Source organism: Drosophila takahashii, chromosome X (genome assembly GCF_030179915.1).
Source record: "Drosophila takahashii strain IR98-3 E-12201 chromosome X, DtakHiC1v2, whole genome shotgun sequence".
In the NCBI taxonomy this organism is placed as follows: domain Eukaryota; kingdom Metazoa; phylum Arthropoda; class Insecta; order Diptera; family Drosophilidae; genus Drosophila; species Drosophila takahashii.
In genome coordinates this window covers 2,596,566-2,610,063 of record NC_091683.1, presented here as the reverse complement: position 1 = coordinate 2,610,063, position 13,498 = coordinate 2,596,566, and the positions used below count along the sequence as shown (strand labels likewise).

The 13,498-nt window shown below is 43.0% G+C and overlaps 4 protein-coding genes across 7 annotated transcripts; 2 read left to right on the top strand and 2 right to left on the bottom strand.

The window, feature by feature from the left end:
* Positions 1–519: 519 nt before the first annotated feature.
* LOC108056113 (autotransporter adhesin BpaC) lies at positions 520–6,008 on the bottom strand. 4 transcript variants are annotated; one of them, XM_017139791.3, is made up of 6 exons: positions 5,763–6,007; positions 5,633–5,695; positions 5,154–5,572; positions 4,133–4,207; positions 2,941–4,062; positions 520–1,727 (listed from the first exon to the last, which is right to left on the bottom strand). In XM_017139791.3, exons 1-6 carry the CDS (start codon positions 5,802–5,804, stop codon positions 1,508–1,510), a joined length of 1,941 nt encoding a protein of 646 aa, XP_016995280.2. In that variant the 5' UTR covers positions 5,805–6,007; the 3' UTR covers positions 520–1,507. The 4 variants fall into 4 exon arrangements, 3 of the variants coding, with proteins under 3 accessions (XP_016995280.2, XP_016995281.2, XP_070074847.1); XR_001769849.3 differs by having other exon boundaries at positions 1,593–1,727; positions 2,472–4,062; positions 5,763–6,008; XM_017139792.3 differs by lacking the exon at positions 4,133–4,207.
* Positions 6,009–6,240: 232 nt separating this feature from the next.
* LOC108056120 (AH receptor-interacting protein) lies at positions 6,241–8,372 on the top strand. Its single transcript, XM_017139804.3, has 3 exons — positions 6,241–6,410; positions 6,533–6,709; positions 7,148–8,372. Exons 1-3 carry the CDS (start codon positions 6,318–6,320, stop codon positions 7,838–7,840), a joined length of 963 nt encoding a protein of 320 aa, XP_016995293.1. The 5' UTR covers positions 6,241–6,317; the 3' UTR covers positions 7,841–8,372.
* Positions 8,373–8,662: 290 nt separating this feature from the next.
* Positions 8,663–10,045, bottom strand: BORCS5 (BLOC-1 related complex subunit 5). The gene has a single exon (XM_017139803.3). The coding sequence runs from the start codon at positions 9,860–9,862 to the stop codon at positions 8,795–8,797; it is 1,068 nt and encodes a 355-aa protein (XP_016995292.1). The 5' UTR covers positions 9,863–10,045; the 3' UTR covers positions 8,663–8,794.
* A 1,039-nt stretch (positions 10,046–11,084) lies between these two features.
* LOC108056089 (chronophin) lies at positions 11,085–13,374 on the top strand. The gene is made up of 3 exons (XM_017139747.3): positions 11,085–11,258; positions 11,730–12,113; positions 12,700–13,374. Exons 1-3 carry the CDS (start codon positions 11,256–11,258, stop codon positions 13,243–13,245), a joined length of 933 nt encoding a protein of 310 aa, XP_016995236.2. The 5' UTR covers positions 11,085–11,255; the 3' UTR covers positions 13,246–13,374.
* The last annotated feature ends 124 nt before the right edge of the window (positions 13,375–13,498 follow it).

Here is a 13,498-nt window from a genome sequence, read left to right as displayed (position 1 = left end):
TTATTATTTTATTATTATAAATATTTATTTATTATTTTTAAGACCAGATTTGTGACTAGTTCGACCGTTTCTGATCCTCCATTTTATAATTGGTGCTTATTTTAAATCATGTATTTCACTATATATTTTGTATACTTTCGCTTTTATATATTAGTTTTGATGTATTTGAGTTAGAGAGTGGATATTATTTTTAATACACAATGCAGGAACTGTTTTATAAAATATAACTCATATCAAAAACATCGATATCACTACTATCGTACTTAAACCATCTCTAGCGCGCGACGAAAGCTCTATAGAGTGACCGTTCGCTATAATTACTTAGAAAGCACTATAATACGCGCCAAATTTCAAAACCACTAAAGATAGATAATTCCAAACTGGATCTGTTGGAGCCCATGAATCGAGTTATTATTTTATTTATAATTTTAGTGAAAGCCAATCAGGTTTCTCCTCTTTTCTGTTAAATATTAATAAATCTCCAATAAATTTCCACCCACCAAATTAAAAAACAATTACTTTTGTATAATACACTCCATATATTTGTTGTATGCAGGTATTAATACATGTATGCAAGTATTTAACACTCAGTGGCGCATGCGGAAAAAGAGTGGAGGGTTCTGGGACAATTAGCTGACCGCGCAATATTTCAAAACTTCTCCATAAACTATTATCACTAACGTTTTGTTGTCGCCACTCCCCCTCCCTTCTCGTTCCGCCCACGCCACATTTACCATTATTTGTACAATTTTATGTATTTTGTGGGTTTTTGTAAATCTTTGTTTTGCCGAATGTTTAGCTCATACACACTAAAAACTATTAAACTGATTTCGTTTGTTGACTAGCATTTAGTTATTTGCTTTTTGTAAACAGCATAAAATGTAACTTTCTTATTTATGTATGTATATGCCTCTAAGTAAACTAAATTATTGCACATTTTATTTAGGATTAGAACATAGTTTGCCACACGTGCGCCTGAGTGCGTTAATGTGGATTTAAAAGATTCCTGCGGGCTGATCGGATCCGTCTGGATTGATGTCTTGAATGATATGTACGCTACGTTTTTGACTAATTGGATTTTTAGAGTTAAGATCGATGCCCGAATACTCATAGAGTAAAAATTTTGCCATTATTCATATTAATATAGCTGCAGTGATGGGGAAACGAAAACGAAAAACGTAATAAATGAATTGTTTTCTAATTTTGGATATTCCTTAGAGCTTGGAAAAATATTGAAAAAAATATCATTAAATCGAAATGATTTTTTCTGAAAATAATAAAGAAAATCCCTTTCTTCAATTTCTAAAACAACGACATTACGTTTTTCTTTTTCACCGTATAGTTTCGAAATTCGATAATGTATGGATTATACATATCATGCTAGCTTTAACAATATTTCAAATTTTAATAAAAAATAATACTTTTCCCATCACTGCAATTATATGGAGGTGAGTGAAAGTGAGGGCGTTTTGGTGTTAATCTAAGTGTAGGGTATTTCGCTGTCGGTTCAAAACAGCAGGGCTCCAACCACATTGAGTGCCTGATGGTGTTGCTTTTGTTGTTGTTGCTGCTGCTGTTGTTGTTGTTGGTGTGTGTGATACATGCTTGTGGTTGTTGTTGGCGATTTGAGTTCTTCCACTATAATGGCACCGTTCTCATCCACCGTGTGATTTAATAGTAAATTCTCAACCTGCTCATCGGACAGTAGCTCTTTAGGCTCTGAAGATCTGTAAAGTTAGGTTATTTGTTATGTAGTAGCTTTGCTTTAGGGAAATACAACAAAAAAACAACACAAAAACGGTGACTCGACAGAGATATAAGTATGATTGATAGTGAATTGAATGGGATAGATAGGTAAAATTCAATTACTACGACTAACACGTAAATCAAATGCAGTCGAGTTCATTCCGACTAAAAAAACCCAGTACTCTAAAATATTTTAAAATGTTTTTAAGAAATCCAATTTTTTCTTGGGATCTCAGAGGTTTAAGGACATCACTATATCAGTTTTGAAGATACCTTATGTTTACAAAAATAAATTATCTATTATCCAATGTCAATTACACTTTTTACTTTTTTTTAAAACAGAAATCCTACTTTTTTTAAGAAATCCTATTTTTCTTGAGATCTCAGAGGTTTAAGGACATTACTATATCAGTTTTAGAGATACTTTTACAAGGTTTACAAAAATAAATTATCTATTATATATTACAGTTTTTACTTTTAAAAAAACAGATTATTATTCAAAAACTAGAGTACTGGGTATTCGATAACGAAAGACACACATTCAATTAGACAGAGAGGGTAATATGTGGATGGCATGGCTTAGAGGGAGAGAGCAATAATGGTGAGGAGGTAGATTCAAAAGCGTTTAATGAGTGGAAATTGGAAAAGCAACAAACTAAACGGATTGATTAAACACAACACATATTTTTCTTGATTTCGGTTTTTGCGTTTTGAGCAGTACATACAGAATTTTTTGTGGTTTAAAGCGAGTGTGCGTTCGTGCTTTTGTTGTAGTTGTTGTTCTTGTTGTTGCTGTAGTTGTTGTTTAAATTTTAGTTGTTGTTGTTATTGTTGTTGTTGCAGTTAGTGAAAGATATATTATGAGAATCAAAGGTAGCAAAAGCAGAGACCAAATCAAAGCAGCCAATTTGTAGTTCATATTAGTATTCATATCATATTATTAGTGGGTATTAAATTTAGCAGTTGTTGATTTGTAGTTGTTTGGTTGGTTGGTTGTTAATTTTCTGAGATGGGTGCAAAAATTGCGCTGATCATCGCTGTTTTTTTTTCAAAAATATTTTTGTAAAATTCGGTTTCGTTTTCGGGATACGGATTCTGATTCAAATGAGCTTGGTGAGGCGGCTCTGCAGCGAGTTGAGCAAACTGCGACCACTGCCGCCGCCCCTAGTTGCCCCTTGACCACCGTCTACTGACCTGCTGAAGAGGAAAAAGTCACCGGCACCGGACAAGGCACCAGCTCCACCGGAGGCACTTGCTCCTCCACCGGAGTCTCCTTCTCCTGTTCCGCCTCCCAGCAGCGCCTCGCCCTCGGCTCCGCCGCATCCATCCATCTCCGACTCGCTGTTGCGCCGCTCCAGGCTGCGTCCCACCTTCTGGAACCCATAGCTAAACACATCCTTCACCTTGTCGCCGGCATCGATCAGCAGATCGAGGCTCTGCCTTCGTCCGCTGCCCTTGAAGCTGTTCGAACGCGACAGCCACTGGCTGAGGCTCTGCTTGCGGCTCATCTGCTGGCCAGGAGCACCAGATGATCCACTGTCATCCTGGAATATCGTCGTGCAGGTGACCTTGCGTTTGGGCTCATCGGACGACGAGGTCGAGTGCTGCGACTGGGCGTCCGCTTCCAGATGGTTTCGGCCCAGAGATAAGCCGCCGCCGCCGCCCGAGCAGCTCTCCAGGCCGTGCTGCTCGAGGAGCGACTGATTCGAGTAGCTGGAACTGGTGCTATCCGAATGCGACAGTCGAATCTCCGTCCACTGTTCGATATCGTTGTCCGCCGGCGCATTAGCACCCACTGAAGTCGAAACGGAGGCGGATCCCGAGGCCAAAGAACCGCTGCCCGAGGACTTCACCTCGTAGGGAGCATGCAGGCCCAGGTCCAGCGGTCCCAGGCCTCCTCCGGAACCCTCTCCCCCATCCTCTCCAGCTGCACCGGTGCTGGCGGACTTGTGCATGCCGCCGGCCAGCTTCTGGGGAAAGGTGAGCACTGCCTCAAAGTCGGTGAGAAGATGGCCGCCGCCCAGGCGATCCGGCATGCGCAGGTACTCCTCTGGTTCCTCCTCCTCCTCTTCCTCCTCTTCCGGAGCCTCTTCATCGAGTTCCTGGGCGTCCACCTGACGCAGCATGGCCTCGTAGTTCAACAGATTGTTGCGCTGCTGCCGCTGCCGGTGGATATCCTCGGAGATCTGCTCGAGATTCTTCAGCGCCTCGTTGTACGTCAGCTTCGCCGCACTGACCTTCGCCTCCAGCTCGTTGACCCGCGACTTCTGCGCCTTCAGCAGTCCATTGTAGTTCGCCCGCGTCTCGTAGTACGGCCTGAGATGTATGGATATTGGATATTCGGAGAATTGGAATTGGATTGGATGGACCACCAATCGATACTCACGAACAGAGGGTACAATACAAAGCGTGCATAATGCTAAAATATCTCAACAAAAGTAAATTGCGCTTGAGCTGCAATCTAAGAGAAAGGAAAACGACAAAAACGGAAGAAAATAAAAATCGTATACCAAAATTAGAAGCGAAAATAAATAAAGAGAAAAATAAATCAAATAAATGAATAACAAGAAAAGCTTAACTCCGGCGAGGGGCCGAAATTTCGACATTTATGGCTAATCCCTAAAATATTCTGAAATACCTTCCATTTTAAAACTAGGAAATTTTGTAAAAACTTTAGATTACTCTGATGGTTTTCTACATTCAAGGAGAATTTATATATCAGGCTTTAAACTGATCAATAACACGTCAATTATATCATTTCAAGATCTTATTGAGGAACTTGACAAATTTCTCAATTATATCGTAACTTTTGATTTGCTTTAAGGCCGTTTTTTAAACATTTTGTAAAAACTCTTCTTATTTCGGTATTGAAACTTGGTTTTGTAGGTTGGTTTTTGTGGGAAATGATATAATTGATGTGGACTTATTGAGGAACTTGACAAATTGCTCAATTATATCGTTACTTTTGATTTGATTTAAGGCTGTTTTTTAAAACATTTTTAAAAAATTCTTCTTATTCAGGTATTGAAACTTGGTTTTGTAGGTTTGTATGTTGGTTTTTGTGGGACACCTTTCGAAAGACCTGCTTATATCATCCCATATTTAGTAGCTATTAGATATTTAAGCCGCTTTTTCAAAGATATTGTATAAACTAAACCTATTTCGGTGTTGAAACTGGGCTTTGTAGGTTTGTAGGTTGGTTATTGTAGGACACCTTTCAAAAGACCTGTCTAAATCATCCTATATTTAGTAGCTATTACATATTTAAGCCGTTTTTTCAACGATAGTGTAAAAACGAATCCTATTTTGGTTTTAAAATTGTGAGAAACTGTGAATAGAAGAAGTACTCCTTCCATTTGACCCCCTTTCACACCTTCCTTAGTTGCTATTAGACAAAGACCCCTCACCTGGAGGCCCTGAGCGCCTGCTTGAGCTGTCCCTGCAGCTTGCCGACCCGGTTGTTGGCCACCTCGAGCTTCAGCTGGCACATCTTGAGGGCGTTGCGGGTGTCGGTGACCTCCAGCTGGGACTGGTTGACCTTGCTGGCCGCGTGGCTGAGCATCTCCTGGCAGGCGGTGTCCAGCGTGGACTTCTCGCCGAGTCCCTGCTCGGCCAGGTAGACCATCTCCTTGGCGGCGGCATGGATGGACTTGGCCTTCTCGTGGTTGGCGGCCGCCGCCTGGGTTTCCTTGGCCAGCTGGGCGGCATAGATGCGGGATTCGTAGTAGGGCTTGGCGGCATCGATGGAGTTGCCCAGCTTGTGGGCGGCGGCCTTGATCCGCACCACACTTTCGGCCAGCAGTCGCTTGAACTCGCACTTGGACTCCTGGAATAGTAATTCAGTTAATGGGGGAAACTGGGGAAAAATCAATACTCGCCCACTCACATCGAGCTCCACCTCGAATCGGTTGATGTTGTCCGTGGCGGAGTTGAGTTTCTCTAGCTCCACCTGGCGGGGATTAAGTTATAAAAGATCTCTGGGAATCTCTGGGAAAGATGGGGAGGTAAAAACTCACCTGAACCCGCGGATCCACTGGCGTGTTGCTCTCCGTTGACATGGCTTCTTGCTACGCGGCTACTTTCTGGGGGGGATTCCGATTTCCGGGGATCGCGGTGGATGCAGTGCAGCTGTGGTACTCTCTCTCTCTTCAGTGGTCAATTCGATTTGCTTCCATTTCCATGGCACAGTTTCCACAATTTCCGCACAAATCGCTAGGCAAATCAATTTCAGCGAGCTTTTGCTACAATTATGACAACAGAAAAGCTCCGTCAGCTGCTTGGTACCGTTACTAATCGGTAACTATCGATTGGCTCGTATCTATTATCGATATTTGTTGTTTAAAAAAATTACGTATCTATTTAAGGAAGAAATTTTTATTTTTAAGATTTCTTTATAGGAAAAACTTATTTTTTATAGAAAAAGATTAAAAACTACAAGTATCGACATGAAAAGCTCGATAGCCCGAAAGCTCTCTCTAGCGACCTATCGCCGTTATCGTTATCGTTTAACCAGCTGCTAAACAGAAAGGAAGTTGATTTTGATTGTTATTATATTTTTCCAAAATAAACCGATGCAATCGCGCAGCCAGGCCGAGATGAAGCCCATTAGGAAGGAGGTCCTGAATCCGGGCAATGCCTACATCGAGCTAACGCCGGGCACCAGGGTGAGTGCTTCCAAAATGAGTAGCTGCATCCTGTAGTTTTCCTCATTTTTTGCAGTTGCAATTTGGGCCAAGGCCATTCGTCATCCTACCACTTTTCCCGCATTTTCCCCCCTTTTCCCCAGGTCAAGTTCCACTTCCAGACGCGCAGGGCCGGCGACAGTCGCATCATCGACGACAGCAGGAAGATGGAGAAGCCCATGGAGCTCGTCCTGGGCAAGAAGTTCAAGCTGGAGGTCTGGGAGCTGATTGTGCAGCAGATGTCCCTCAACGAGGTGGCCAAGTTCACGGTGCACAAGTCGGTAAGGTAGAGCTGCAGAGAAAAAAAAAACGATATGATATTTCATGTCAAATTTAAGATTCAAACATATCAACATGATATTTTGTCATATCATAAAAAATACCAAATTTAGTATTTTTTGAGCAAATAATATAAAAAAAGATGAACATAATCTTTATTCATATCAAAATGATATCATTATGAATAACTTGATATCAAATTGACCATTACCTTTTTTTTTCTGTGTGTATATCCAGTAATCCGTTCCCTATTGAACTAGTTTCTATGCTCTGTTCCCCCAGCTCTGCGCCCAATATCCTTTTATATCAAAGGCACATATCAAAATGATATCATCATGAATAACTTGATCTTTAAAAAATATCAAATTGACCATTACCATTTTTTTTTCTGTCTATATACCCAGTAATCCGATCCTGACCTAGTTTCTCTACTCCCCCAGCTCTGCGCCCAATACCCTTTTATATCAAAGACCCTGCGCGACATTGGCAAGAAGCCGGAGGAGCGACGTCACTGCTGCGGCATGACGCTGCAGAACGAGGGCATCGGGTACCCGGATCTCGACGATCTGCTCCAGCATCCCGCCGAGCTGGAGTTCATCATCGAGCTCTTCTCCATCGAGCTGCCGGAGCAGTACGAGAAGGAGCGCTGGCAGATGTCCGACGACGAGAAGATGCTGGCCACCAGCACGCTGCGCGAGCGTGGCAATAATTTCTACAAGGCCAGCCGGTTTACGGAGGCGGAGACCTGTTACCGCGAGGCGGTGGGCATCGTGGAGCAGCTAATGCTCAAGGAGAAGCCGCACGACGAGGAGTGGCAGGAGCTGGCGGCCATCAAGACGCCCCTGCTGCTCAACTATGCGCAGTGCCGGTTGATAGCCGGTGACTTTTATGCCGTCATCGAGCACTGCAACGAGGTGCTCACCCTGGATCCGCGCAACGTTAAGGCTCTGTTCCGGCGGGCCAAGGCGCATGCCGGCGCCTGGAATCCCCTGCAGGCGCGTCGCGATTTTATCGATGCTTTAGCACTCGATGCCTCGTTAAAAACGACCGTTTCGAAGGAACTGAAATCGATTGAGGATCAACAGCAGGCACGTAACGTCCAGGATCGCATACACATGCAGAAACTCTTCTAGAACATAAGTTGCGTCAACGTGCTGCTCATGCTGCTTGTCTATTGGAGCAGCTACCTGCAGCGCTAGCAGTACCTGTACCTCTCCCTGCCGCCCATCCTCATGCTGGCCGTCACTGTGGCCCACAACCTCGTGCTGCTCTGCTCGCTGGCCAATCTGTTCCTCTGCTGCTGGACGCTCAGGAAGCTGCTGCGGGCCTTGGCGAAGATTTGATGATTTGACAGGATAAGACGACAGCACAATCAACTACGGTACCACATGCATTTCGGAGCCACTGCAATATATAATACATATACTCACTCACATTCTCCTGCGGTGTAGGCTAAACTGTATTGTATTGTATGTAAATGTGCCATCCATCGAGTGCAAAAGCGTTTACCAAAACACACTAAAGTCCATAAGTACGTTTGTATAATGTATTATGTGTATATCCCCCATATTTGCGATATTTACTCGTAGCTAGAATCTATTCTAAATCTAGACAAATTGTATAAGGTGTAATAAATGTGCTTTTGATGCTGTCTTAAATGTTAAATGTAGTTTATTGTATGTACGTGAGAAGGCCTAATAATATGCATTAGCATAAGGTATTTAAAGTGTATAAAATAAATATATGTGTAGCCCAAAATTGTTTTCCCATGGTTTTAGGGGGTTTTTGAAATGATAATAAGGTTTGTGGTTAATATAAAACAAAAGCATTAACAATGTGGGAATTCTTTTGAAGATAAGGAACTAAATTACACAAAGAACAATCGGCGTGTGACCGCAGGTCATCCAAATATCTAGTGAAATCCGCATAAATACAAAGGCAACGCACACATAACATTATTAATATTAAGTTTGATTTACTAATTAAAAATCACGATAAAGCGGCATCGTTAACGATTAATATACACAATAAATACACGAAGAGTACGAGCTAGTTAAATCTTTGGAGACCAATGGAGATGATTAATCCTACAGCCGCCACAGCCGACTGCTGTTGCCCCCGGTGGCGCCCTCGGCCTCGCCGCGCAGCTTGTTGTCGTCGGTGCGCCACACAAAGGGCTCCAGCCGGTCCTCGTCGTCCAGAAAGTTGTTGATCGCCTCCAAGCTGGCGATATTCTCGTGCAGCAGCGAATTGCACCTGCTCAACTGATGCGAAACGCTCCTGATCTTGGCAAATTGCTCGGCATACGAGGCATATGTCTTTTGCATGTCCACGAAACCAGCAAACAAAGTAGTGATTGAATTGCTCACCACCTTGGTGCGTTCCACCAGATGATTCTGTTCGCTGGCCACATAGCTGGCGCACAGATTCAAATGCGTCTGCATGCGCGAGCAAATGTTGACCAAATGCTGCGAATGCAGACGCTCCAGGATCTCCGCATCCCTTGTATAAGTGGCCGATGTGATGGACTCCCGGAGGACGGGCAGAAACTGGGGTATATTCCGCAGTCGGGCCAAGTCCAGATCCAAATCCTCGCCAGCATCGCTGGCACCGGGTCGCACGATGACGATATTGTGGCTGGAGGATGTGGACTGCGGTCGCTTTGGCTTGCTGATCCCACCGGGATGTGATTTCCTGGCCGCTGCCCTGCTAGCGCTGCTCTGCTGCTGCTGCTGGTGCAGCATGTGCGATGCCGGCTTGCTGCGTATCTTGGGTGAATCGCCGATGGGACGATCCGTGTAGGAAACGTAGGGCAAATCGGAGCAGACGCTCAGCGGCGGCGAGGGCGGGCGGCTCAGCTCGGAGGTGGAGCAGCCGGGCGAGGCAGCCTCCGCCGAGATGATCTGCTTGCTGGCTATCACAATGCTGCTGGCCACGGGTGATCCACCTCCAGTTAATCCTCCTCCTGTTTGCTGGCGATGGTTACCAATTCCACGTCGCTTATTCGCCGCCGCCGTGGCCGCCAGCATCATGGAGCCATTGTCGCCCAGGGCCACCGATCTGCTCGGGTTAATCCCGAGTCCCTGCGCCTGGCGGCCATCGAAGATCTCGTGGCCATCGGCCTCCGCCCGCTGCTGCGAGTGCTCGGCGCCCATTTATCGATCCAAATCGAATGAGTCCCGACTGCAAATCCCCGTCTGTTGCTCCTGGTTCGCTGGTACCACTAGTGGCGACGGTGTCACTGCTCTCCTTGGCCCACCTGCTGCGTCATTTCTGGGGAGGATTCACTCCCAAAAAGAGAAGGAAACAAAGCCTCGCCAGAAATCCAATCAGAATAAAATCGCAGAAAACTTTTAACTGCCAGAAACGCACTAAAAAATACCACAGCGCGGTATTAAATACCAGTTATGCCACGTCTCCACTGCAACAGATTACTTTTTGCAGGCGCGTAAGGGTTAATATAATATTTTAAATTTAAATTAAAACTAGTAACTAAATCAAAAAGGCGTACTGTTTTTAGCAGCTTACTACCCTATAATTAATATCAGTGCACTTTCCGACTGATTTGAGAAAATTAATTTTCGACCCAAATTTCGCATTTTTGATAAGGGGTACCATCATGATTTTTTGCTAAAAATGACAATAATTAAAATTTTCCAGGTTTAAATGCCAATCGATTTGGGATACAATTACGAGCTCAGCAAGGTATGGTTATCCATATTTGGACCATTATTTACGTTTTTATGGTCGAAATACTGATTTTTTTGGGTGGAAAATCAGGATCTTGATTTTTGATAAAAATATGATTTTTCTTACCGTTTTTTGGCTGTAACTTGGACAAAAATGGTCCGATATCAAAAAGGCTTATTGTTTTGAGCAGCTAACGACCCAATAAATAATATCCGTGCACTTTTTGAGCGATTTGAAAAAAATTCATTTTTGATTAAATTTTCGCATTTTTGATAAGGGGTACCATCATCATTTTTTCGAAAAATGGCAAAATTTAAAAAATTGTAGGTTTAAATGTCGATCGATTGGGAATTAAATAACGAGTTCAACGAGGTATGACACTTCATATTTGGATTATTATTTCCATGTTTATGACCAAAATACTAAGAATAAGAGTACGAATTTCAAATCTTGTCTATCATCAAAAAGTGATTTTGAATTCGAACTCTGGTTTACATAGTTTGTTTATTTATGTTATTACTTGCATTTTTTAATTTATTATTTATTTTTTGTTTCCGAAGTCTAAAGTTCATGCTCAAGACGATTGACTGTACAAGTAGAGAGGGTGTCGTAGAGGGGCAGATAAGCATAGGCGATAAGTAGAAAGCGTTCTCCCCGAGCTTCCGTATGGACTCGTATGGAATCGCCAGTGTTTTCGTGGCCGTCGTCGTTCTAACCGGCATTTCTGAGGTGCTAATTCAGCGCAAGATTAGGTTTCGTTTTCGGTTTCAGTTTCAGCACGAGCAATATTCAGCAAAGTCAGTTGCCCGACGACCGTGATCGCGATAGCAACACTTTCACCCAGCAAAACGGATCACAATGGTGAGTGAGTTTTCCGTAGAATAATCTTATCAAGCCTTTCCATCGATCCCAACCCAAATATAATTGTATATAAAAGCCAACTATTATAGTTAACGATCCCAGAAACACATATCTGTGGATAATCATGGAAAAAACCTAATAAACTTTTTAACTACTAGTAAAAAATTTGGACAAGTAAATTTAAAAGGATTCAAAAATTAAATCTTTAATGCTTACCTTTTTGGTTTGCTTTTTTTTTAATTATTAATATTTTTTTTATTGTTTGTTGGGTGAGAAAATATAAAGTTTAGGTTGATCTCTCGGTTAAAATGATGTTGTCCTAGGTCATGAATATATATTAGCACTAAGCAAAAATTTACAATTTTTAAAAAAGATTTAAAAAGATCAAGACATAAAATAGTAAAAAAAGAATTTTTATTTTAATTATAATATTTTTGATCTATCTTTGTTTACTTACATGACTTAACCCAGGCCAAACCGCAGCACATCCTGCAGCTGAGTGAGGAGCAGCGGAGCAGCTTCGTCGGCTCCTTCGATCGGGTGCTCAGCGACATTGATGGCGTCCTGTGGACCATGGAGCACAATGTTCCGCGGGCCGCCGACGGATATGCCGCCTTGGAGCGAAGCGGGAAGCAGCTGACCTTCGTCACCAACAACAGTGTTCGTACGGTGGACCAGTGCATCCGGCGATTCGCCAAGATCGGGATGCAGGTGCAGCCGGAGCAGATCTGGCATCCGGCCCAGTCCATCGTCAACTATCTGCGGGGCATCAAGTTCGAGGGTCTCATCTACATCATCGCCACCCAGCCGTTCAAGGCGGTGCTCCGCGAGGCGGGATTCCAGCTTCTGGACGGGGTAAGTGACTACTAGGGATCAGGGATCTAGTGCTTGGAAATTTTTTTTAAATTAAATTTTTTTTTAATTATTTAATTTTAAATTTGAAAATTTTTTTAAATATTTTTCTGAAAGATATTAATTAGACAACTAATTTGTGAAAGTTTCATCTAAATAAATCAAACGAGTCTCAAGTTATAATTGTTTTCCCTAAGAAGTGCCTAAATATTTAACCTCGGCTAAAAAATAAATGGTAAGAAATAAAAGAAATTTCGGGCAGGGGCTATTTTAGAATCGAACTCTATAAAAAATAATAAAATCATTATTTAAAGGACTTGAAAATCATCGCATATTTTAATTTTTTCATTTAAATAACTCAAACGAATCTCAAGTTATAAAATGTTTCCCCAAGAAGTGCCTAAATGCTTAACCTCGGCTATAAAATAAATGGTAAGAGATACAAAAAAAAATGACAAAGACGGTTTGTTTTAGGATCGAACTCTATCAAAAAAAAATATTTAAAATATAGAAAATAATAAAATCATTATTTAAGGGACTTAAGATTCATCGCATATTTTTATTTTAAAAAATATCCTTTGTATTTCAGCCCAACGAGTTCATCGAGGAGAGCTACGAGTGTCTGGCCAAGAACATCTTCGACAAGGAACCAGTGCGTGCCGTCGTCATTGACGTGGACTTCAACCTGAGCTCCCCAAAGTTGCTGCGGGCGCATCTGTATCTGCGGCGTCCGGAGTGCCTGCTGATCGGAGGCGCCACGGATCGCCTGCTGCCGGTGGCCAAGGGCGTGAACATCATTGGACCCGGGGCCTTTGCCTCCATTCTGGTGGAGGCCAGTGGGAGGGAGGGCAGCTGCATCACACTGGGCAAACCGGGTCGCGAACTGGGCAATCTCATTGTGGAGCACTACAAGATCGATCGGCCCAGTCGGGTGCTCATGGTCGGCGATATGCTGGCCCAGGATATTGGCTTCGGGCGGCAGTTCGGTTTCCAGACGCTGCTCGTCCTCAGCGGCGGTTGCACCAGGGAGCAGCTCCTGGCGGAGACGGATCCGCGACACATTCCCGATTACTATGCCGACAGCATGGCCGATGTGGCCCAGTTGCTGGGAGAGACGCCCAAAGCGCATGTTTAGTTGTATATATATTATATATATATATGGGTACCTGGGTAATTGATTATCATCATTATTGCTATCAGCACAATACCGTATTTTATTCGTTATTATTTTATCTGAAATATAATTCACACTAAGCAAACAAAACGAAAATATTTAGAACTTGGGGATTCCCGGAAGGTAAATATGTATCATCGAGTCAATATGGTCGTTCTAGTCATCAAGTGCTGACACAACCCACATTTTATTTGTCATTTGTAATATGTGCAAC

What these genes read in the sequence shown, in the direction of transcription:
- LOC108056113 (XM_017139791.3), bottom strand. Translation starts at nt 5,804, where the DNA reads ATGTCAACGGAGAGCAACACGCCAGTGGATCCGCGGGTTCAG. An exon ending in CAGGCGCTCAGGGCCTCCAG is followed by an intron (nt 4,208 to 5,153) that starts GTGAGGGGTCTT and finishes CCTTTCTCTTAG; the next exon opens with ATTGCAGCTCAAGCGCAATT. An exon ending in GACTTTTTCCTCTTCAGCAG is followed by an intron (nt 1,728 to 2,940) that starts GTCAGTAGACGG and finishes CTAACTTTACAG; the next exon opens with ATCTTCAGAGCCTAAAGAGC.
- LOC108056120 (XM_017139804.3), top strand. Translation starts at nt 6,318, where the DNA reads ATGCAATCGCGCAGCCAGGCCGAGATGAAGCCCATTAGGAAGGAGGTC. An exon ending in AGCTAACGCCGGGCACCAGG is followed by an intron (nt 6,411 to 6,532) that starts GTGAGTGCTTCC and finishes CCTTTTCCCCAG; the next exon opens with GTCAAGTTCCACTTCCAGAC. An exon ending in AGTTCACGGTGCACAAGTCG is followed by an intron (nt 6,710 to 7,147) that starts GTAAGGTAGAGC and finishes CTACTCCCCCAG; the next exon opens with CTCTGCGCCCAATACCCTTT.
- BORCS5 (XM_017139803.3), bottom strand. Translation starts at nt 9,862, where the DNA reads ATGGGCGCCGAGCACTCGCAGCAGCGGGCGGAGGCCGATGGCCACGAG.
- LOC108056089 (XM_017139747.3), top strand. An exon ending in GATTCCAGCTTCTGGACGGG is followed by an intron (nt 12,114 to 12,699) that starts GTAAGTGACTAC and finishes TTTGTATTTCAG; the next exon opens with CCCAACGAGTTCATCGAGGA.